This window comes from Somniosus microcephalus, unplaced genomic scaffold (assembly GCF_052327205.1).
Source record: "Somniosus microcephalus isolate GS21.2 unplaced genomic scaffold, FLI_Smic_1.0 unresolved_chr7, whole genome shotgun sequence".
NCBI lineage: Eukaryota > Metazoa > Chordata > Chondrichthyes > Squaliformes > Somniosidae > Somniosus > Somniosus microcephalus.
The window spans coordinates 25,653,387-25,677,808 of NW_028225185.1; the positions used below are offsets into that span (position 1 = coordinate 25,653,387).

At 54.1% G+C, this 24,422-nt stretch overlaps 1 protein-coding gene across 3 annotated transcripts in view; it reads left to right on the top strand.

The window, feature by feature from the left end:
• Positions 1-369: 369 nt before the first annotated feature.
• nprl3 (NPR3-like, GATOR1 complex subunit) overlaps positions 370-24,422 on the top strand; it is a 58,261-nt gene continuing 34,208 nt past the window's right edge. The window contains exons 1-5 of one of the 3 annotated variants that reach the window (XM_085978781.1): positions 370-600; positions 5,667-5,736; positions 10,422-10,460; positions 13,206-13,338; positions 17,916-17,990. In XM_085978781.1, coding sequence (XP_085834907.1) covers positions 483-600; positions 5,667-5,736; positions 10,422-10,460; positions 13,206-13,338; positions 17,916-17,990 — 435 coding nt within the window. In that variant the 5' untranslated portion in view covers positions 370-482. The remainder of the gene's footprint in view (positions 601-5,666; positions 5,737-10,421; positions 10,461-13,205; positions 13,339-17,915; positions 17,991-24,422) is intronic. The other 2 variants (XM_085978782.1, XM_085978783.1) reach the window with 2 other exon arrangements.

The window sequence follows — 24,422 nt, forward strand, 5'->3', positions numbered from 1 at the left end:
ATGTAATGTTTTCCTGACAGACCTGTTGGGACACCATTCACACCTTTGATTGCTGTGATTATCTCTCTGCTGAGGTGTGATAAATGGCAGTTAGAAAGATTACCTGTAAACATCTGACATTATCTGACTATATAAGCTGTGTCTTTATGCATTTCTCCAGTTCACCTGACGAAGGTGCAGCGCTCCGAAAGCTTGTGTTTTCAAATAAAGCTGTTGGACTATAACCTGGGGTTGTGTGACTTCTTACATTTTTTTGATCAGCCTGTAGACAGGCAGCTCCTCCCAGAGCTTGCTGGGAAATGTAGTCTGGCCTGACCCAGAGGGAAACGCGATTGCGTCATTGCAGCGTGCGTGGGGCCGATGTAACAATTTGCAACAGCGAATGTATCACTTTGATACACTGGGGTGAAAGGTCGGCGGCTGGAGTTTCCGCATTTCACTTGTGTTGGCTGTCCCCGGGCCCGGAGCCGCTGAATGCAGCAATGGGCGAGGACACCAGCCCCATCAGTGTGATCCTGGTGAGCTCCGGGAGCCGGGGCAACAAGCTGCTCTTCAGATACCCCTTCCAGCGCCACCAGCAGCAGCCGGGAGCGCAGAGCAGTAAGTGGCCGAGCCAGGACCCCCAAAAACACACAGAATGCAACTTAATGTGCATCACAGAACCCAGAGACTATCCTGGGGCATTGCTTACTGCTGGCCAGCAAATGTGCTGCGTTTTTAATCAGGTGTAATGAACAGTGATGTTTTAGTTATTTTGCAGAATTTTCTGTCTATTTTTAAGCACTCGGTACATTACACCATGTAAAATCTACTCTTAATTCAGTCCTCTGGTATTTAAATTTTTTAGCACTAAATTCCCACTCCGTTCTGCTATTTATGTAGCTTGTTTCTGCAGGACCAGGGGTCACAGTCTAAGGCTAAGGGGTAAACCATTTAGGACAGAAATGAGGAGGAATTGTGTCGATTGGGCTTATACTCGCTGGAGTTTAGAAGAATGAGAGGGGATCTCAAAAATTCTGACAGGCCTGGACAAACTAGATGCAGGAAGGATGTTCCCGATGGCGGGGGAGTCCAGAACCAGGGGTCACAGTCTAAGGATAAGGGGTGAGCCATTTAGGACTGAGATGAGGAGGAATTTCTTCACCCAGAGAGTGGTGAACCTGTGGAATTCTCTACCACACAAGGCAGTTGAGGCCAATTCATTAAATATATTCAAGAAGGAGTTGGATATATTTCTTAAAGCTAAAGGGATCAAGGGATATGGGGAGAAGGCAGGGACCGGGTACTGAATTTGGATGATCAGCCATGATCGCATTGAATGGCGGAGCAGGCTCGAGGGGCCGAATGGCCGACTCCTGCTCCTATCTTCTATGTTTGTTTCAAATTTATTTTAGCTCAAAAAAGGACCTTTGGATTAGCCGCCTGTTCACCAAAGGACAGTCTGTTATTCTGCTGCCGGACCGTAGTCGTGTGTCACTTTTCAAGGCTACTAACTCCCAATTCGTGTCAGCTAAGCTAATGTGAACACAGGGACGACTTAAAGGGGGTTTGTAGTCCGTCTCGCTCTCTGTGGCAGAATCGAGCATGCTCGTGGGTCCTCTGGGGCTGGGCTGTGAGCTGCTCGGACGGTGGGTGACCGGTCCTGTTAACCCACTGCACAAATACTCCCAGCGGAAAGAAAATATTCCAGTCTAAAGGGTTTAAGTAGGGGAATCCAGGTCATTGTAAGCGCTTGGAAACTCCTGGAGTCAATTTGAGGGGCATTTTATCTGTTTGTAAATTTCAGGCTGCAGACTAAATGCACAAATCACTAAACGTTGCGACACTAGGGTTTATTTCTAGAGGGATAGAATTGAAAAGTATGGAAGTTATGCTAAACCTGTATCGAACCTTGGTTAGACCACACTTGGAGCACTGTGTACAGTTCTGGTCTCCATATACCTTGGTTAGACCACACTTGGAGCACTGTGTACAGTTCTGGTCTCCATATACCTTGGTTAGACCACACTTGGAGCACTGTGCACAGTTCTGGTCTCCACATACCTTGGTTAGACCACACTTGGAGCACCGTGCACAGTTCAGGTCTCCATATACCTTGGTTAGACCACACTTGGAGCATTGTGTACAGTTCTGGTCTCCACATACCTTGGTTAGACCACACTTGGAGCACCGTGCACAGTTCAGGTCTCCATATACCTTGGTTAGACCACACTTGGAGCATTGTGTACAGTTCCGGTCTCCATATACCTGGGTTAGACCACACTTGGAGCATTGTGTACAGTTCTGGTCTCCCTATACCTTGGTTAGACCACACTTGGAGCACTGTGCACAGTTCTGGTCTCCATATACCTTGGTTAGACCACACTTGGAGCATTGTGTACAGTTCTGGTCTCCCTATACCTTGGTTAGACCGCACTTGGAGCACTGTGCACAGTTCTGGTCTCCATATACCTTGGTTAGACCACACTTGGAGCATTGTGTACAGTTCTGGTCTACATATACCTTGGTTAGACCACACTTGGAGCACTGTGCACAGCTCTGGTCTCCACATACCTTGGTTAGACCACACTTGGAGCACTGTGCACAGTTCTGGTCTCCATATACCTTGGTTAGACCACACTTGGAGCACTGTGCACAGTTCCGGTCTCCATATACCTTGGTTAGACCACACTTGGAGCACTGTGCACAGTTCTGGTCTCCATATACCCTGGTTAGACCACACTTGGAGCACTGTGCACAGTTCTGATCTCCATATACCTTGGTTAGACCACACTTGGAGCACTGTGCACAGTTCTGGTCTCCATATACCCTGGTTAGACCACACTTGGTGCACTGTGCACAGTTCTGGTCTCCACATACCTTGGTTAGACCACACTTGGAGCACTGTGCACAGTTCTGGTCTCCATATACCTTGGTTAGTCACACTTGGAGCACTGTGCACAGCTCTGGTCTCCACATACCTTGGTTAGACCACACTTGGAGCACTGTGCACAGTTCTGGTCTCCATATACCTTGGTTAGTCACACTTGGAGCACTGTGCACAGTTCTAGTCTCCATATACCTTGGTTAGACCACACTTGGAGCACTGTGCACAGTTCAGGTCTCCATACACCTTGGTTAGACCACACTTGGAGCACTGTGCACAGTTCTGGTCTCCATATTATAAAAAGGATATAGAGGCACTGGAGAGGGTGCAGAGAAGATTTACAAGGATGATACCAGAAATGCGAGGGTATACATATCAGGAAAGGATGAACAGGCTGGGTCTCTTTTCTCTTGAAAACAGAAGGCTGAGGGGTGACCTAATAGAGGTCTTTAAAATTCTGAAAAATTTTGATAGAGTGGATACAGAGAGAATGTTTCCACTTGTGGGGAAGAGCATAACTACTTCTTCTTAGGCAGTCCCTCGGAACCGAGGAAGACTTGCTTCCACATTAACAATGAGTTCTCAGGTGACTGATGAGTCCAATGCGGGACCTACAGTCTCTGTCACAGATGGGGCAGACGGTGGTTGATGGGGCGGGTGGGTGGGGTGCTTGGGTTGACGTGCGCTCCTCCCGCTGCCTGCGCTTGGCTTCCGCTTGCTCCCGGTGAAGAGGCTCGAGGTGTTCGGCGCCTTCCCGGATGCTTCTCCTCCACTTTGTGCGGTCTTGGGCCAGGGATTCCCAGGTGTCGGTGGGGGATGTTGCACTTTTTCAAGGAGGCTTTGAGGGTGTCCTTGAAGCGTTTCCTCTGCCCACCTGGGGCTCTCTTGCCGTGCCGGAGCTCTGAGTAGAGGTATCAATATAAGATAGTCACTAATAAATGCAATAGGGAATTCAGGAGAAACTTCTTTCCCCAGAGAGTGGTGAGAATGTGGAACTCGCTCCCACAGGGAGTGGTCGAGGCAAATAGTATCGATGTATTTAAGGGGAGGCTGGATAAACATGAGGGAGAAGGGAATAGAGGGTTACGCTGATAGATTTAGATGAGGAAAGACGGGAGGAGGCTCGAGTGGAGCATAAACGCCGGCATGGAGTGGTTGGGCCGAATGGCCGTATAGACCGGCATGGAGTGGTTGGGCCGAATGGCCGTATAGCCTGTGTAATCAGAAGAGTTCAGTCACTGTTTTTCAACTGTTAACAAAAGGAGACACTTTGAAGCTTGACATCAGGAGTGTGATGTACATGAGCTAGACGCAAGACACACACGCTAGTCTATCTATATGTATATCTATATACCATAGAAACCTACAGCACAGAAGGAGGCCATTCGGCCCATCGTGCCTGTGCCGGCTCTGTGAAAGAGCTCTCGTGCTTAGACCCACATCCCCTGTCCGTAACCCTGTCAGTTCCTGATCCTCAAGGACCTGCCCAACTCCCTTTTTACAAATTATTGATGGAATCGCCTTCCACCGCCTCTTCAGGGAGCGCGTTCCAGATCCCGACAAACCTCTGGAGTGAAAAAAATTCTCTTCATCTCCCCTCGCGATCTTTTCCCAATGATTTTGAATCTGTGACCTCTGGTTACTGACCCACTCGCCCGAGAGAATAGTGTTTCCCTATTTACTCCATCAAACCCACTCATCATCTCGAAAACCTCTCTACAATATATGTAGTCTGTGAGTGTGTGTGCGTCTGAGCGAGGCCCTGCTCAGCAATAGGTTTTAAGAAGGATGAGTTCCTTGAGAGAGAGATTTAATCTTGAAGATTTTTTTTGTGATTTACAGCATGTGTCGGTTGGTAAGCACTCCCACCTCGCCCCTTGAGATAGAAGGTTGTGGGTTCGAGGCCTCTCACTCCAGGACTTGCACACACGGGTGCAGACTGGCCAGCACCACGCCCCTTTTCCACATTGACCTCGGGGCGATTTTTCAGAAGCCTGGGGTGGCCGCTTAAAATGGGAATTAGGCCCCTTGTGTGTCGCTGCCGCCTGTTTCAGGAAACCCTCGGGAGAATTGGGCTGACCCTGAGCGGATTGTGTGTCAGCCTGGATTATGGGGCTCGAGTCTTTGGAGTGGGGCTCGAACCTGCGATCATTTGACTCGGGGGTGGGGTGGAGGGGGGAGTGGATGGTGTGAGTGAGACCCGCGGAACCACAGCTAACACCCAGCGCCGGACTGCCTTCAGCTAGAGCACTGCGTGCAGTTCTGGTCACCACATTACAGGAAAGATGTGATCGCACTAGAGAGGGTGCAGAGGAGATTTACAAGGATGTTGCTGGGAGTGGAGAATCTTAGCTATGAGGAAAGACTGGATAGGCTGGGTCTGTTTTCCTTTGAACAGAGGAGGCTGAGAGGAGACCTTATTGAGGTGTATACAATTATTTCCCTTAGCAGAGGGGTCAAAAACCAGGGGGCACAGATTTAAGGTAATTGGGGGAAGGTTTTGAGGGGAAATGTCTTCACCCAGAGGGTTGTGGGGGTCTGGAACTCACTGCCTGAAAGGGTGGTAGAGGCAGGAACCCTAACCTCATTTAAAAAGTACTTGGATGTGCCCTTGGGATACTCTAACCTGCAGGGCTACGGACCGAGAGCTGGGAAGTGGGATTAGGCCGGATAGCTCGTTGTTGGCTGGTGCGGACACGACGGGCCGAAATGGCTTCCTTCCATGCTGTAACCTTCTATGATGTCTTCCCCCCCCCCCCTTCCTCTGTGACCCCCCCTTTCACTCCATTACTTCCCGCAGGCAAGCCCAGCAGTCCCTACGCGTTGCACAGCACGGCAGAGAGTGCCGAGGACCAAGATGGCGACTCGAGGTGAGCAGGAGCGCCGACGGGAGCACGGTCGGGCGCCGACCTGTACTCACAGCCCGACCGCAAGCAGCGTTCTGTGACCGGTCAGGCACAGACCAGGGGGAGCGGGATCTGAACTCGGGTCTCCAGAGCATTAGTCCAGGTCTCTGGATTACTAGTCCAGTAACATAACCACAATGCTACTGTTCCCTCCCCCCATCTAAATAATAAACTAAAGTTCAAAGGATTTTTAATCTCACAGGTTGTTTTCAGCAGCGTCTATGAGATTAATCTTTTAATCCCTGGAGACTCCAGGGCAGCCCTGGAAGGTTGGCGACCCGAAGTCGGGCAGAGCAGGAAGATCCCAGGTTCCGCCCCTGTCCCGGGTTGGTTGATCTGAGCTCGGGGGCAACGCTTCAGTTGGGCCCAGTGCTGCTCCATTAGAGGAGGAGAATGACGAGCGAGGGCAGCATCAGGCTCGGCTGGGATTGTTCTCCTTCGAGCAGAGAAGGTTCACGAGGTTGATTCCGGAGATGAGGGGGTTGTCTTATAATAATAATAATTAATAATCAACTTTTATTGTCATTGTTAGTGTACAAGTGCAGTACAACGAAATGTAGGCTTGCGGCTCCCGAGAGTGTACAATTAGATTAAGACATTTAAACATTCAACATACATTTGGCTTGTAATACATTAACATAAACATAACCATAATAAAGTGTATTGGCAGATGTGCAGGCTTTAGAGTTTATTTGAGGAGTTCAGTAGGATGACAGCCCTGGGAAAGAAGCTGTTCCTAAATCTGGTCGTACGGGTGCGAATGCATCTGTAGCGTCTCCCAGATGGCAGGAGGGCGAACAGACTGTGGCTGGGGTGGGTAGGGTCTTTGATGATGGTCCGTGACCTCCGTAGACAGCGTTTCTGGTATATGTGCTCTATGGTCGGTAGCCGGGTGCCGGTAATGCGTTGGGCAGTTTTGACTACCCGCTGCAGGGCTTTCCGGTCATAGTAGCTACAGCTGCCATACCATACTGTGATACAGTTCGTCAGGATGCTCTCTATAGTGCAGCGGTAGAAGTTAGAGAGGATCAGGGGTGACAGGTTACATCCCTTCAGCCTCCTTAAGAAATATAGGCGCTGCTGGGCCTTCTTCACCAGAGAGGAGGTATTGAGGGACCAGGAGAGGTCTTCCGTGATGTGGACTCCGAGGAACTTAAAGCTGTCCACCCTTTCCACCACAGCCCCATGGATGTGGATGGGGGTGTGACTTCCACCTTTAGACTTCCTGAAGTCCACAATGATTTCTTTGGTTTTCTTGATGTTAAGGGCCAGGTTGTTATCGGCGCACCACTTCACGAGATGCTGGACCTCCTCCCTGTAGGCTGACTCATCGTTGTTGGTGATCTGGCCTACTACCGTGGTATCATCCGCAAACGTGATGATGGTGTTGGAACCATGAACAGCCACACAGTCGTGGGTGAAGAGGGAGTAGAGGAGGGGGCTCAGCACACATCCTTGTGGGGCCCCCGTGTTCAGGGTCGGGGGGGGGGGGGAGGTGTGGTTACCTAATTTGACAGACTGGGGTCTGTTAGTTAGGAAGTCCAGGGTCCAGTTGCAAAGGGAAGTGTTCAGGCCAAGAGGAAAGGTTGAGCAGGTTGGGCCTATACTCATTGGAGTTTAGAAGAATGAGAGGTGATCTTATTGAAACATGTAAGATTCTGAAGGGGCTCGACAGGGTAGCTGCTGAGAGGATGTTTCCCCTCATGGGGGAAATCTAGAACTCGGGGGCATAGTTTCAGAATAAAGGGTCGCCCATTTAGAACGGAGATGAGGAGGAATTTCTTCTCTCAGAGGGTCGTAAATCTGTGGAATTCTCTTCCCCAGAGAGCTGTGGAGGCGGAGTCAGTGAATACATTTAAGGTGGAGGTAGACAGATTTTTGAACGATAAGGGGGTCAAGGGTTATGGGGAGCGGGCAGGGAAATGGAGCTGAGCCCAAGATCAGATCAGCCATGATCTCATTAAATGGCGGAACAGGATCGAGGGGCCGAATGGCCAACTCCTGCTCCTATTTCTTCTGTTCTAAGGTTAAGGGGAGATTTAATCGAGGCGTTCAAAATCCTGAAGGGTTTTGATGGAGTAAATAAGGAGAAGCTGTTTCCAGTGGCAGGAGGGTCGGTAACCAGAGGACACAGATTGAAGAGAATCGGTAAAAGAACCAGAGGGGAGATGAGGAGAATGTTTTTTACGCAGCGAGTTGTTGTGATCTGGAACGCGCTGCCTGAAAGGGCGGTGGGAGCAGATTCAATAGTAACTTTCACCAGGTTTAGGGAGGGGGGAGGAGAGGGAGTTGGGGGGGGGGAGGGGAGGGAGTGGGGAAAGGGAGGGGAGGAGATGGCTGATATTGAGTAGATTGGGCCGATACTCTCTGGAGTTTAGCAGAATGAGAGGTGATCTGATTGAAACATATCAGATTCTGAGGGGGGATTGACCGGGTAGATGCTGAGAGGCTGTTTCCCCCCTGGCTGGAGAGTCTCGAACCAGGGGTCACAGTCTCAGGATAAGGGGTCGGCCATTCAGGACTGAGATGAGGAGGAATTTCTTCACTCAGAGGGCGGTGAATCTTTGGAATTCTCTGCCCCAGAGGGCTGTGGAGGCTCAGTCGTTGAGTCTATTCAAGGCTGAGATCGAGAGATTTTTGGAATCGAGGGATCGGGCGGGAAAGTGGAGTGAGGTCGATGATCAGCTGTGATCTCATTGAATGGTGGAGCAGGCTCGAGGGGCCAAATGGCCGACTCCTGCTCCTAATTCTGATGTTCTGCTGTGTTTTGCCTCCTCATCCCAGACCGGCAGAGCTTGGGAGCAGGTTGAGTGAGTGGCCTCTGAGGCGGGGATGGTGAATGCCGTTTTGAAGGGGGCAATGAGTGCCCTTGAGAGATTGCTTCCAGGAACTAGGCGGATGGATATGCTCCCTTATTAATACGGTTGGTCCCTAATCCTGGCCCACCCCCGGGGTCCACACACCATGGGGCCAGGTAGCTCAGTGCCACACTGCTGGTGCATCCCGCACTCGGCCACCGGGGAGCTGTCAGTTCATTTTCAGCGGCACCCGAGGCTGTTTCTGCTCTCAGTTTGACTCCAACCCCACTGGAAGCTGGGCTGGGGTCAAGAATGCATCTCCCAGGAAATAGTGACCACAGCTACTGATACCCAAGCCCCAACCACCACCACAAGCAGACCTGCTACTGGCACCAGCTCCCCTCCCACCCGCCCTCCTACTGGGACCAGCTCCTCTCCCACCCGCCCTCCTACTGACCATCAGCACCTCTCCCACCCGCCTCCTACTGGGACTGGCTCCTCTCCCACCCGCCCTCCTACTGGCACCAGCTCCCCTCCCACCAGCCCTCCTACTGGGACCAGCTCCTCTCCCACCCGCCCTCCTACTGACCATCAGCACCTCTCCCACCCGCCTCCTACTGGGACTGGCTCCTCTCCCACCAGCCCTCCTACTGGGACCAGCTCCTCTCCCACCCGCCCTCCTACTGACCATCAGCACCTCTCCCACCCGCCTCCTACTGGGACTGGCTCCTCTCCCACCAGCCCTCCTACTGGGACCAGCTCCTCTCCCACCCGCCCTCCTACTGACCATCAGCACCTCTCCCACCCGCCTCCTACTGGGACTGGCTCCTTTCCCACCCACCCTCCTACTGGGACTGGCTCCTCTCCCACCAGCCCTCCTACTGGGACTGGCTCCCCTCCCACCAGCCCTGATACTGGGACTGGCTCCTCTCCCACCAGCCCTCCTACTGGGACTGGCTCCCCTCCCACCAGCCCTGATACTGGGACTGGCTCCTCTCCCACCAGCCCTCCTACTGGGACTGGCTCCTCTCCCACCCGCCCTCCTACTGGGACTGGCTCCTCTCCCACCCGCCCTCCTACTGGCATCAGCTCCTCTCCCACCCGCCCTCCTACTGGGACCAGCTCCTCTCCCACCCACCCTCCTACTGGGACCAGCTCCTCTCCCACCAGCCCTCCTACTGGGACCGGCTCCTCTCCCACCCACCCTCCTACTGGGACCAGCTCCTCTCCCACCCACCCTGCTCCTGGTACTGGCTTCTCTCCCACCCACCCTCCTACTGGCATCAGCTCCTCTCCCACCCGCCCTCCTACTGGGACCAGCTCCTCTCCCACCCGTCCTCCTACTGGGGCCGGCTCCTCTCCCACCAGCCCTCCTACTGGGACCGGCTCCTCTCCCAGCAGCCCTGCTCCTGGTACTGGCTCCTCTCCCACCTGCCCTCCTACTGGGACCGGCTCCTCTCCCAGCAGCCCTCCTACTGGGACCAGCTCCTCTCCCAGCAGCCCTCCTACTGGGACCGGCTCCTCTCCCAGCAGCCCTCCTACTGGGACCAGCTCCTCTCCCAGCAGCCCTCCTACTGGGACCGGCTCCTCTCCCAGCAGCCCTGTTATGGGACTGGCCCCTCCTGCGCTTTCGGTCAGTAATGTGCTGTGTGTAACAATTAGAATGTTTTGTTTTCCCCACCAAGACTGCTTGTCTCCTTGGGTCAAGAAAACATCGAAAGCTGTAACATTTCTGTTACACGGTTTTATAAAGAGACGATTGATGAGATTCTCCGGGTGTTTTTCTCTGGGTGTCTGCTGTTGGGTTTTGTCCTGCTGTTGGTTTGTTTCTGACCATGTTGCCCCTTTCAGAGAACCGTCTCCGCTCACTGATGAAGAGCTGGTAGCCGGGTAAGGAGTCGTCCCAACAACGCTCTCCCTCTCTCTCTCCCTCTCTGTCTCTGTCTCTGTCTCTGTCTCTCTCTCTCTCTCTGTCTCTGTGTCTCTCTCTCTCTCTGTCTCTGTCTCTGTCTCTCTCTCTCTGTCTCTCTCTCTCTGGCTTTCTGGCTCTCTCGCTCTCTGACTCTCTCTCTCTGGCTCTCTCGCTCTCTCTCTCGCTCTCTGGCTCTCTCTCTCTGGCTTTCTGGCTCTCTCGCTCTCTGGCTCTCTCTCTCGCTCTCTGGCTCTCTCTCTCGCTCTCTGGCTCTCTCGCTCTCTGGCTCTCTCTCTCGCTCTCTGGCTCTCTCTCTCGCTCTCTGGCTCTCTCTCTGGCTCTCTCTCTCGCTCTCTGGCTCTCTCTCTCGCTCTCTGGCTCTCTCTCTGGCTCTCTCGCTCTCTGGCTCTCTCTCGCTCTCTGGCTCGCTCTCTCGCTCTCTGGCTCTCTGGCTCTCTCTCTCGCTCTCTGGCTCTCTCTCTCGCTCTCTGGCTCTCTCTCTCGCTCTCTGGCTCTCTCTCTCGCTCTCTCGCTCTCTGGCTCTCGCTCTCTGGCTCTCTCTCTCGCTCTCTGGCTCTCTCTCTCGCTCTCTGGCTCTCTCTGGCTCTCGCTCTCTGGCTCTCTCTCTCGCTCTCTGGCTCTCTCGCTCTCTGGCTCTCTCTCTCGCTCTCTGGCTCTCTCTCTCGCTCTCTGGCTCTCTCTCTCGCTCTCTGGCTCTCTGGCTCTCTCGCTCTCTCGCTCTCTGGCTCTCTCTCTCGCTCTCTGGCTCTCTCTCTCGCTCTCTGGCTCTCTCTCTCTCGCTCTCTGGCTCTCTCACTCTCTGGCTCTCTCTCTCGCTCTCTGGCTCTCTCACTCTCTGGCTCTCTCTCTCGCTCTCTCTCTCGCTCTCTGGCTCTCTCTCTGGCTCTCTCTCTGGCTCTCTCGCTCTCTGGCTCTCTCTCTGGCTCTCTCTCTCGCTCTCTGGCTCTCTCTCTCGCTCTCTGGCTCTCTCTCTGGCTCGCTCTCTGGCTCGCTCTCTCGCTCTCTGGCTCGCTCTCTGGCTCTCTCGCTCTCTCGCTCTCTGGATCTCTCTCTCGCTCTCTGGATCTCTCTCTCGCTCTCTGGCTCTCTCTCTCTCTCTGGCGCTCTCTCTCTCTCTGGCTCTCTCTGGCTCTCTCTGTCTCTCTCTCTCTGGCTCTCTCTCTCTCTCTGGCTCTCTCTCTCTCTCTGGCGCTCTCTCTCTCTCTGTCTCTCGCGCTCTGTCTCTCGCGCTCTGTCTCTCGCGCTCTGTCTCTCGCTCTCCCTCTGTCTCTGGAGTGTGGTGGCTGGATTCTAATGTGCACTAAAAACTAGTTTGACCAAATATAGGCAGCGAAACTCTCTCCTTTGGAAGTATTCCTCCCTGTCCCACCTACAGATCCTGCCTGAGCAGTGTGGAGAGCGAAACATCTTTCACCGGTCCAAACAGACCAGGCTGGGCAATTCTCCCCTGGGGTATCCGGTGCAAACATCGTGATTGGGAACGATTTAATTCCAGCTCCGACACTACCGGTACATTCCCGAAATTCCAGGGATGGCAGGAAGTGGGGGTGGGGCACGAGTTAATCATATTCTATATATAAAACCGCCCATCTCCCCATCCCCGAACCCCTCGATTAGATTCCAGCCTGTAACTCCCGGGTATCTGTTATTCTAAATATAAACCCCCCCGAACCCCTCGATTAGATTCCAGCCTGTAACTCACTCCCGGGTATCTGTTATTCTATATATAAACCCCCCGAACCCCTCGATTAGATTCCAGCCTGTAACTCACTCCTGGGTATCTGTTATTCTATATATAAACCCCCCGAACCCCTCGATTAGATTCCAGCCTGTAACTCACACCCGGGTATCTGTTATTCTATATATAAACCCCCCGACCCCCTCGATTAGATTCCAGCCTGTAACTCACTCCCGGGTATCTGTTATTCTATATATAAACCCCCCCGAACCCCTCGATTAGATTCCAGCCTGTAACTCACTCCCGGGTATCTGTTATTCTATATATAAACCCCCCGAACCCTTCGATTAGATTCCAGCCTGTAACTCACTCCCGGGTATCCGTTATTCTATATATAAACCCCCCCGAACCCCTCGATTAGATTCCAGCCTGTAACTCACTCCCGGGTATCTGTTATTCTATATATAAACCCCCCGAACCCCTCGATTAGATTCCAGCCTGTAACTCACTCCCGGGTATCTGTTATTCTATATATAAACCCCCGAACCCCTCGATTAGATTCCAGCCTGTAACTCACTCCCGGGTATCTGTTATTCTATATATAAACCCCCCGAACCCCTCGATTAGATTCCAGCCTGTAACTCACTCCATCACTATGCTACTATTTTTATGTCTCTCTTTCACGGTACGGAGGAGGAAGTGCAGTATTGATCTGCGTGTGTCCCTCCTCTCGTCCCGCTCTGTCCTGCAAATTCCCACTTTCTCGGCTTGTCTGTTGTCACGTGATGTGTCGGGATCAATCTCCGCGTTGTCTCGTTTGACCGGAATAATTCCCCCCCTCCCCCCCCATAATTGGGGTCGCTTGCAGTTAATCGGAATGACAATCACATTTTGTTTGGAATGTGTAGATCTAATCAATCTTCAGCCTTTGGAGGGAGGGCAGTGACTCGCAATCGAGCGCTGCTGCCAAGAGGCGCCCCGGTTAAATGACTTACTTGTTCCTCCCTGTGTCTTGTCGTTCGAGGTTCTCCGACGTTATCCTGGCGACCATCCTAGCGACCAAGTCGGACATGTGCGGGAAGAAGTTTGAGCTGAAGATTGACAACGTTCGTTTCGTCGGCCACCCGACGTTGCTGCAGCATCCGCTCGGGCTCCAGGTGAGGACACCTCCCCTCCCCCCTGCTCCGTAAAGCCCAGCTCTTGGACCAGGCTTCTGGTCGCCCGGCCTAATGTCTCCATCTCTGTCTCGGTGTCAATTTCTGTGTGTTGGTGCTGGTGCTGCACGCACAGTGTTACATCTTCCGATTAGGCACTTTACAGCCTTCAGGACTCAATTCAATTCAATTCAAATCGCTTTATTGGCATGATGACAAGGTACATCTTATGTTGCCAAAGCATCGAAAAACATTCATGGTTGAACACAAAAATACAGATCTATCCATACAGTGTATAAACAGATATATCCCTGAGTGTATAAATATACATTCATATAATTTATATATACTCTTTTCTTATATTTAGTGGTTGTCCCTCTGTTTATGGCAAGCTGTAACATAGTGTGCCGCTAAGGTTACACAATTTCTCTCTTCCCCTAGTAGGTATGGGAGTTTTTGGTCGTCATTCAAATTTCTGAATTCCGGGCATATTTTTGTGAATTTTGGGTAGAAAGTCTCCCTTATGCCCTGATATTTTCTACAAGCTGTGAGGAAGTGCATCTCTGTCTCCACCACTCCCTGACTGCAGTGAGAGCATATCCTGTCCTCTCTTGGTAGCCAGGTCTGTCTGTGTCTACCTTTTTCGATCGCCAGGCTATGTTCACTATTTAGGGCCAAGTAGCAATTGAGTTTGTTTTGGGTTTTTGTTGTTTCTGCCCAATATGACAGATATTTTTCCTTTTGCTTAGTGACGATTGTGTTGGGTCGAATTCTTTGTGTTACGCTGTCACTGTCCTGGGGCTGGTTATTGTTAGTAGTGTTAGTAGTTACTTCACTGAGTCCCAGGACTAGTTGACTGAGGGTATTCTTCTTTATGGTCCTCTCTTGGCATTTCAGGGCTTCGTAATGATAGCAGTGGGGGTTGCTCATTTTTAGGTGTTTCCAAAATTTGGTGGCTCTTTTTTGGATAGTGATTATTAATGGATATTGGCCTAGTTCTGCCCTGCATGCATTGTTCACGGTTTTCCTTTGAGTCCGGAGATACTTTTACAGAATTCTGCATGTAGGATCTCAATTGGGTGTTTGTCCCATTTTGCAAATTCTTGTTCTGTTAGCGGTCCCCACACCTCACTGCCATAGAGTGCAATTGGTTCAATTACTGATTTAAAGATCTTGAGCCAAATGCTAATTGGGATTTCTATTTGGATTGATTTTTTAATGGCATAGAAAGCCCTTCTTGCTTTCTCTTTCAGTTCATTCACAGCCAGATGAAAATTTCCCGTAGAACTGATTTTTAAGCCCAAGTATGTGTAGTTAGTGGTTTGTTCAATTTTGGTTGTTCCTAGTGTGAAATTTATTTTGGGTTCCTGATGTCTGGATCTTTGCTGGAACACAAGGACTTTGGTTTTTTGGGGATTTATTGTCAGGGCCCAGGTCTGACAGAACGACTCTAGCAGATCCAGGTTCTGCTGTAGACCCTCCTTAGTTGGTGACAGCAGAACCAGGTCATCCGCATAGAGGAGGAATTTAACCTTGGATTCATATAGGGTGAGGCCGGGTGCTGTAGATTGTTCAAGTAGTTTTGCCAATTCATTTATGTAAATATTAAAGAGTGTCGGTGAGATGGGCGAGCCCTGCGTCACCCCCCGCCCCTGTGGGAAGTATTTTGTTTGTTTGTCTCCAATTTTAACTGCACATTTGTTGTTTGTATACATTGATTTAATTACATCATATGTTTTTCCCCCTACCCCGCTTTCGGTAAGATTCAGGAATAGACCGTCGTGCCAGATGGAATCGAAAGCCTTCTGGAAATCTATAAAGCATGCGTAGGTTTTGCTTTTGTTTTGATGAACATGTTTGTCAATTAGGGTCTGTAGGGTGAAGATATGATCTGATGTTTTATATCGAGTTCAATATCGAGTTCAACAATTTCAGATCATAACCTCGGCCCCTATTACATTTTTACATATTTTTTAGCCGCACCTTTGTTTTGGCCCTCCCCCTCATTCTGCCAGCGCATTTCACACCTAATCTAGAGCCGTCTTTTGTCTCCACTAGTCCGACCACCATCTCCTCTCGTTTTGAATACCTCTTAATGTCTCTTCACCTCGCTTGTTCTTTCATCCCCATTTTCAAGCCCCCAAACTGGCCTTTTAATCTGTTTCATTTCCTGTGTTTTCTCAGTCCTGACGAAGGGTTTCGACCCGAAACGTTGACTCTATTTCTCTCTCTCCACGGGTGTTGCCTGGCCGACTGAGTTTTTCCAGCATTTTCTGTTGTTACATAATGGCCCGTCATTTCCGATTGGCGGCTTCCTGCGTGCGAAGGCCTCCTGTCGGAAAAAAATCTACAAACTTACCTGAGGGCTCCCGAGGTGCGTACACCTCCGCTCCTGGGCCTCTCCAAACTCGAAATGCGCGGGGTGCAAGCGGTTCGCAAACGTCCCTGGGATCACGTGGGCCAGGCAAGCCAATCTCTCTCTCAGGCAGTCCCTCGGAACCGAGGATGACTTGCTTCCACACTAACAATGAGTTCTCAGGTGACTGATGAGTCCAATGCGGGACCGACAGTCTCTGTCACAGGTGGGGCAGACGGTGGTTGAAGGGGCGGGTGGGTGGGGTGCTTGGGTTGACGTGCGCTCCTTCCGCTGTTTGCGCTTGGCTTCCGCTTGCTCCCGGCGAAGAGACTCGAGGTGTTCGGCGCCTTCCCGGATGCTTCTCCTCCACTTTGTGCGGTCTTGGGTCAGGGAGTCCCAGGTGTCGGTGGGGGATGTTGCACGTTTTCAAGGAGGCGTGACAGTGTCCTTGAAGCATTTCCTCTGCCCACCTGGGGCTCTCTTGCCGTGCCGGAGCTCCGAGTAGAGCGCTTGTTTTGGGAGTCTCGTATCGGGCATGCGGACAATGTGACCCGTCCATCGGAGCTGATCGAGCGTGGTCAAAGCTTCGATGCTGGGGATGCTGAATAGCAGAAGGGAATCTCCCTTCATACTTTTGACAGATAGACCCGTCAAAAGTATGAATGGAGATCAGCCCAAAAACACAGTAAAACATTAAATAAATTTTTTTAAAAACCATCACGTTTTTAAAATGAGTTAAAATTACAATAAATTAAATATTTTAAACAAAATTAATTTTTTGAAAAAAGTCATTAAAGTTTTTTACGGGGCTAAAAATAAACTTACTTTTTTAAAAGTATTTTTTAAATTATAAATGAGTGAAAAAACTTTTTTAAAACTTTTTTTCAACTCCTGCTTTTACCAGGCGTAAGATTTCTAAGGGTTTTCTGCGGGCGGAGGGTCTCCAGAAAGCGTAACTATCCGCCCGCAGAGGCCCGTCTCCAGGGCAGGCGTCCGATCTGTCAAGAGCATTCCTGACAGATCAGAAATACCGGTTTTCAGCGCATGCGCTTGGCGTGTCTGAAACCGGCATTTCCGATGTCCCCACGGGTGTGTACACAGCCCGTAAACACCCGTAGGCATCGGAAAATACGGGCCAATCTTTACAGCATTGGGTCCATCTGGTCCGTGCTGGTATTTGTGCTCCACACGAGTCTCCTCTCACCCTCCTTCATCTCACATCGAAGATAGGAGCAGGAGTAGGCCATTCGGCCCCTCGAGCCTGCTCCGCCATTCAATGAGATCATGGCTGATCATCCAAATTCAGTACCCTGTCCCTGCCTTCTCCCCATACCCCTTGATCCCTTTAGCCTTAAGAAATATATCTAACTCCTTCTTGAATATATTTAATGAATTGGCCTCCACTGCCTTCTGTGGTAGAGAATTCCACAGGTTCACCACTCTCTGGGTGAAGAAATTCCTCCTCATCTCTGTCCTAAATGGCTTACCCCTTATCCTTAGACTGTGACCCCTGGTTCTGGACTCCCCCGGCCATCGGGAACATCCTTCCTTCATCTAGTCTGTCTAGTCCTGTTAGAATTTTATAAGTTTCAATGAGATCCCCTCTCATTCTTCTAAACTCCAGCGAGTACATGCCTAATCGACCCAATCTCTCCTCATACGTCATTCCTGCCATCCCAGGTATCGGTCTGGTGAATCTTCGCTGCACTCCTTCCATGGCAAGAACATCCTTCCTCAGATAAGGCGACCACAACTGCACACAATACTCAAGGTGCGGTCTCACCAAGGCCCTGTACAACTGCAGCAAGACATCCTTGTTCCTGTACTCGAATCCTTTCGCTACGAAGGCCAACATACAATTTGCCTTCTTAACCGCCTGCTGCACCTGCATGCTTACCTTCAGCGACTGGTGCACAAGGACACCCAGGTCTCGTTGCACTTCCCCCTCTCCCAATCTATTGCCGTTCAGATAATAATCTGTCTTCCTGTTTTTAACACCAAAGTGGATAACCTCGCATTTATCCACGTTATATTGCATCTACCATGCTTCTGCCCAATCACCCAACCTATCCAAATCATCCTGGAGTTTCTCGGCATCCTCCTCACAGCACACACACCCACCCAGCTTTGTGTCGCCCATCAACCTATCCCTCCAGGGTGTAATTGGTGGAGTTGGTATTGCTTGTGGAGTTGGAGTGTCTCGAAATCCTCTTGTCTCTTCCAGGTTTCCAAACTGGACCCCTCGCCGAAGCGGGAGATGCCGACCATGATTCTGTTCAACGTGGTGTTCGCTTTACGGGTAGGGCAGACTGCGCGCGCCTTCTATAGCCGGGGCTCCCCATGAGCGCGGAGTGCGATTCTCTTCCTCCTCCTGCCTTACCTTTTTCCTGTGATGTTTATTTTGTCTCGCACCACTTCACAGCCGATGAGTTTGTTTGAAAGTGTAGCAGCTGTTGTTGTTTTAGGCAAACACGGCGTCCGTTCTTCACACAGCAAGATCCCGCAAACAGCATTTTTTTTTTATGTTGGTTGAGGGAGGAATGTTTGATGCCCACCCCAAACGTGGAGCCTGGGGCCTTGGTTTTATGTCTCATCCGACAGTGCGGCGCTCCTTCAGTATTGCCCCTCCGGCAGTGCGGCGCTCCCTCAGTACCGCCCCTCCGACAGTGCGAAGCTCCCTCAGTACCGCCCCTCCGACAGTGCGGCGCTCCCTCAGTACCGCCCCTCCGACAGTGCGGCGCTCCCTCAGTACCGCCCCTCCGACAGTGCGGCGCTCCCTCAGTACCGCCCCTCCGACAGTGCGGCGCTCCCTCAGTACTGCCCCTCCGACAGTGCGGCGCTCCCTCAGTACCGCCCCTCCGACAGTGCGGCGGTCCCTCAGTACCGCCCCTCCGACAGTGCGGCGCTCCCTCAGTACCGCCCCTCCGACAGTGCGGCGCTCCCTCAGTACCGCCCCTCCGACAGTGCGGAGCTCCCTCAGTACCGCCCCTCCGACAGTGCGGCGCTCCCTCAGTACCGCCCCTCCGACAGTGCGGAGCTCCCTCAGTACCGCCCCTCCGACAGTGCGGCGCTCCCTCAGTACCGCCCCTCCGACAGTGCGGAGCTCCCTCAGTACTGCCCCTCCGACAGTGCGGCGCTCCCTCAGTGCTGCCCCTCCGACAGTGCGGAGCTCCCTCAGTACTGCCCCTCCGACAGTGCGGCGCTCCCTCAGTGCTGCCCCTCCGACAGTGCGGCGCTCCCTCAGTGCTGCCCCTCCGACAGTGCGGAGCTCCCTCAGTACTGCCCCTCCGACAGTGCGGAGCTCCCTCAGTGCTGCCCCTCCGACAGTGCGGCGCTCCCTCAGTGCTGCCCCTCCGACAGTGCGGAGCTCCCTCAGTACTGCCCCTCCGACAGTGCGGCGCTCCCTCAGTGCTGCCCCTCCGACAGTGCGGAGCTCCCTCAGTACTGCCCCTCCGACAGTGCGGCGCTCCCTCAGTGCTGCCCCTCCGACAGTGCGGCGCTCCCTCAGTACTGGCCCTCCGACAGTGCGGCGCTCCCTCAGTACTGCCCCTCCGACAGTGCGGAGCTCCCTCAGTACTGCCCCTCCGACAGTGCGGAGCTCCCTCAGTACTGCACTGGGGAGTCTCGGCCTAGATTATGGGGCTCGAGTCTCTGGAGTGGGGACTTGAACTGATGATCTTCTGCTACCCCCTGAGCCACGGCTGACGCACAATTTGCTTGGACTGTGGAAGCAGCAGATCATTTGGGCCCAATGGCCTTTGTTCAGCCTTGTATTGTTTCTGACTCTCCCTCCCGTGTGGGGAACCGCCTGTTCTTTGCCCCGTGTGTTACCAGGGTTTCTAGCCCAGAATGAGGAAGGAACAGCCACTAGATTAATTCCGCTTTTAACCAACTTGGACATTCGGCAGCTTAAAGCTCCACCTTGTAGCGACTGACTGTGGTCAAAATCTAACCAGTTTATGTCCCCTCGTCACTGATTCTGTCCCCCTCCCTGGCTACTGTCTGAAGCTGAACTGGACTGTTCGCAACCTCGGTGTCCTGTTTGACCCTGAGCTGAGCTTTCGACCCCATACCCACCCCAACACCAAGACCGCCAACTTCCATCGCCGTAACATCGCCCGTCTCCGCCCCTGCCTCAGCTCATCTGCTGCCGAAACCCTCGTCCCTGCTTTTGTCATCTCCAGACTCGCTCTGCTCCCCGACCTCACATCTTCCACCCTTCGTAAACTTCAGCTTATCCCAAACTCTGCTGCCCCGTGTCCTAACTCGCTCCGAGTCCCCTTCGCCCATCACCCCCTGTGCTCACTGCCCCCGTGTCCTAACTCACACCCAGTCCCGTTCACCCATCACCCCGTGCTCACTGCCCCGTGTCCTAACTCACACCCAGTCCCGTTCACCCATCACCCCCTGTGCTCACTGCCCCGTGTCCTAACTCGCACCCAGTCCCGTTCACCCATCACCCCCTGTGCTCACTGCCCCGTGTCCTAACTCACACCCAGTCCCGTTCACCCATCACCCCCTGTGCTCACTGCCCCGTGTCCTAACTCACACCCAGTCCCGTTCACCCATCACCCCCTGTGCTCACTGCCCCGTGTCCTAACTCGCACCCAGTCCCGTTCACCCATCACCGGCTGTGCTCGCTGCCCCGTGTCCTAACTCACACCCAGTCCCGTTCACCCATCACCCCCTGTGCTCACTGCCCCGTGTCCTAACTCACACCCAGTCCCGTTCACCCATCACCCCCTGTGCTCACTGCCCCGTGTCCTAACTCACACCCAGTCCCATTCACCCATCACCCCCTGTGCTCACTGCCCCGTGTCCTAACTGACACCCAGTCCCGTTCACCCATCACCCCCTGTGCTCACTGCCCCGTGTCCTAACTTACACCCAGTCCCGTTCACACATCACCCCGTGCTCACTGCCCCGTGTCCTAACTCACACCCAGTCCCGTTCACCCATCACCCCCTGTGCTCACTGCCCCGTGTCCTAACTCACACCCAGTCCCGTTCACCCATCACCCCCTGTGCTCACTGCCCCGTGTCCTAACTCACACCCAGTCCCGTTCACCCATCACCCCGTGCTCACTGCCCCGTGTCCTAACTCACACCCAGTCCCGTTCACCCATCACCCCCTGTGCTCACTGCCCCATGTCCTAACTCTCACCCAGTCCCGTTCACCCATCACCCCCTGTGCTCACTGCCCCGTGTCCTAACTCGCACCCAGTCCCGTTCACCCATCACCGGCTGTGCTCGCTGCCCCGTGTCCTAACTCACACCCAGTCCCGTTCACCCATCACCCCCTGTGCTCACTGCCCCGTGTCCTAACTCACACCCAGTCCCGTTCACCCATCACCCCCTGTGCTCACTGCCCCGTGTCCTAACTCACACCCAGTCCCGTTCACCCATCACCCCCTGTGCTCACTGCCCCGTGTCCTAACTCTCACCCAGTCCCGTTCACCCATCACCCCCTGTGCTCACTGCCCCGTGTCCTAACTCGCACCCAGTCCCGTTCACCCATCACCGGCTGTGCTCACTGCCCCGTGTCCTAACTCGCACCGAGTCCCGTTCACCCATCACCCCCTGTGCTCACTGCCCCGTGTCCTAACTCACACCCAGTCCCGTTCACCCATCACCCCCTGTGCTCACTGCCCCGTGTCCTAACTCACACCCAGTCCCGTTCACCCATCACCCCCTGTGCTCACTGCCCCGTGTCCTAACTCACACCCAGTCCCGTTCACCCATCACCCCGTGCTCACTGCCCCGTGTCCTAACTCACACCCAGTCCCGTTCACCCATCACCCCCTGTGCTCACTGCCCCGTGTCCTAACTCACACCCAGTCCCGTTCACCCATCACCCCCTGTGCTCACTGCCCCGTGTCCTAACTCACACCCAGTCCCATTCACCCATCACCCCCTGTGCTCACTGCCCCGTGTCCTAACTCACACCCAGTCCCGTTCACCCATCACCCCCTGTGCTCACTGCCCCGTGTCCTAACTCGCACCCAGTCCCGTTCACCCATCACCGGCTGTGCTCGCTGCCCCGTGTCCTAACTCACACCCAGTCCCGTTCACCCATCACCCCCTGTGCTCACTGCCCCGTGTCCTAACTCACACCCAGTCCCGTTCACCCATCACCCCCTGTGCTCACTGCCCCGTGTCCGAACTCACACCCAGTCCCGTTCACCCATCACCCCCTGTGCTCACTGCCCCGTGTCCTAACTCACACCCAGTCCCGTTCACCCATCACCCTCTGTGCTCACTGCCCCGTGTCCTAACTCACACCCAGTCCCATTCACCCATCATCCCCTGTGCTCACTGCGCCGTGTCCTAACTCACACCCAGTCCCGTTCACCCATCACCCACTGTGCTCACTGCCCCGTGTCCTAACTCACACCCAGTCCCGTTCACCCATCACCCCCTGTGCTCACTGCCCCGTGTCCTAACTCACACCCAGTCCCCTTCACCCATCACCCCCTGTGCTCACTGCCCCGCGTCCTAACTCACACCCAGTCCCGTTCACCCATCACCCCCTGTGCTCACTGCCCCGTGTCCTAACTCGCACCCAGTCCCGTTCACCCATCACTCCCTGTGCTCACTGCCCCGTGTCCTAACTCGCACCCAGTCCCGTTCACCCATCACCCCCTGTGCTCACTGCCCCGTGTCCTAACTCGCACCCGGTCCCGTTCACCCATCACCCCCTGTGCTCACTGCCCCGTGTCCTAACTCACACCCAGTCCCGTTCACCCATCACCCCCTGTGCTCACTGCCCCGTGTCCTAACTCACACCCAGTCCCGTTCACCCATCACCCACTGTGCTCACTGCCCCGTGTCCTAACTCACACCCAGTCCCGTTCACCCATCACCCCCTGTGCTCACTGCCCCGTGTCCTAACTCGCACCCAGTCCCGTTCACCCATCACCCCCTGTGCTCACTGCCGCGAGTCCTAACTCACACCCAGTCCCGTTCACCCATCACCCCCTGTGCTCACTGCCCCGTGTCCTAACTCGCACCGAGTCCCCTTCGCCCATAACCCCCTGTGCTCACTGCCCCGTGTCCTAACTCGCACCCAGTCCCGTTCGCCCATCACCCCCTGTGCTCACTGCCCCGTGTCCTAACTCGCACTCAGTCCCGTTCACCCATCACCCCCTGTGCTCACTGCCCCGTGTCCTAACTCGCACCCAGTCCCGTTCACCCATCACCCCCTGTGCTCACTGCCGCGAGTCCTAACTCTCACCCAGTCCCGTTCACCCATCACCCCCTGTGCTCACTGCCTCGTGTCCTAACTCGCACTCAGTCCCGTTCACCCATCACCCCCTGTGCTCACTGCCTCGTGTCCTAACTCGCACTCAGTCCCGTTCACCCATCACCCCCTGTGCTCACTGCCCCGTGTCCTAACTCACACCCAGTCCCGTTCACCCATCACCCCGTGTGCTCACTGCCCTGTGTCCTAACTCACACCCAGTCCCGTTCACCCATCACCCCCTGTGCTCACTGCCCCGTGTCCTAACTCACACCCAGTCCCGTTCACCCATCACCCCCTGTGCTCACTGCCCCGTGTCCTAACTCACACCCAGTCCCGTTCACCCATCACCCCTGTGCTCACTGCCCCGTGTCCTAACTCACACCCAGTCCCGTTCACCCATCACCCCCTGTGCTCACTGCCCCGTGTCCTAACTCACACCCAGTCCCGTTCACCCATCACCCCCTGTGCTCACTGCCCCGTGTCCTAACTCACACCCAGTCCCGTTCACCCATCACCCCCTGTGCTCACTGCCCCGTGTCCTAACTCGCACCGAGTCCCCTTCGCCCATCACCCCCTGTGCTCACTGCCCCGTGTCCTAACTCACACCCAGTCCCGTTCACCCATCACCCCCTGTGCTCACTGCCCCGTGTCCTAACTCGCACCGAGTCCCCTTCGCCCATCACCCCCTGTGCTCACTGCCCCGTGTCCTAACTCACACCCAGTCCCGTTCACCCATCACCCCCTGTGCTCACTGCCCCGTGTCCTAACTCACACCCAGTCCCGTTCACCCATCACCCCCTGTGCTCACTGCCCCGTGTCCTAACTCGCACCAAGTCCCGTTCACCCATCACCCCCTGTGCTCACTGCCCTGTGTCCTAACTCACACCCAGTCCCGTTCACCCATCACCCCCTGTGCTCACTGCCCCGTGTCCTAACTCACACCCAGTCCCGTTCACCCATCACCCCCTGTGCTCACTGCCCTGTGTCCTAACTCACACCCAGTCCCGTTCACCCATCACCCCCTGTGCTCACTGCCCCGTGTCCTAACTCGCACCCAGTCCCGTTCACCCATCACCCCCTGTGCTCACTGCCGCGAGTCCTAACTCACACCCAGTCCCGTTCACCCATCACCCCCTGTGCTCACTGCCCCGTGTCCTAACTCGCACCGAGTCCCCTTCGCCCATCACCCCCTGTGCTCACTGCCCCGTGTCCTAACTCGCACCCAGTCCCGTTCGCCCATCACCCCCTGTGCTCACTGCCCCGTGTCCTAACTCGCACTCAGTCCCGTTCACCCATCACCCCCTGTGCTCACTGCCCCGTGTCCTAACTCGCACCCAGTCCCGTTCACCCATCACCCCCTGTGCTCACTGCCGCGAGTCCTAACTCTCACCCAGTCCCGTTCACCCATCACCCCCTGTGCTCACTGCCTCGTGTCCTAACTCGCACTCAGTCCCGTTCACCCATCACCCCCTGTGCTCACTGCCTCGTG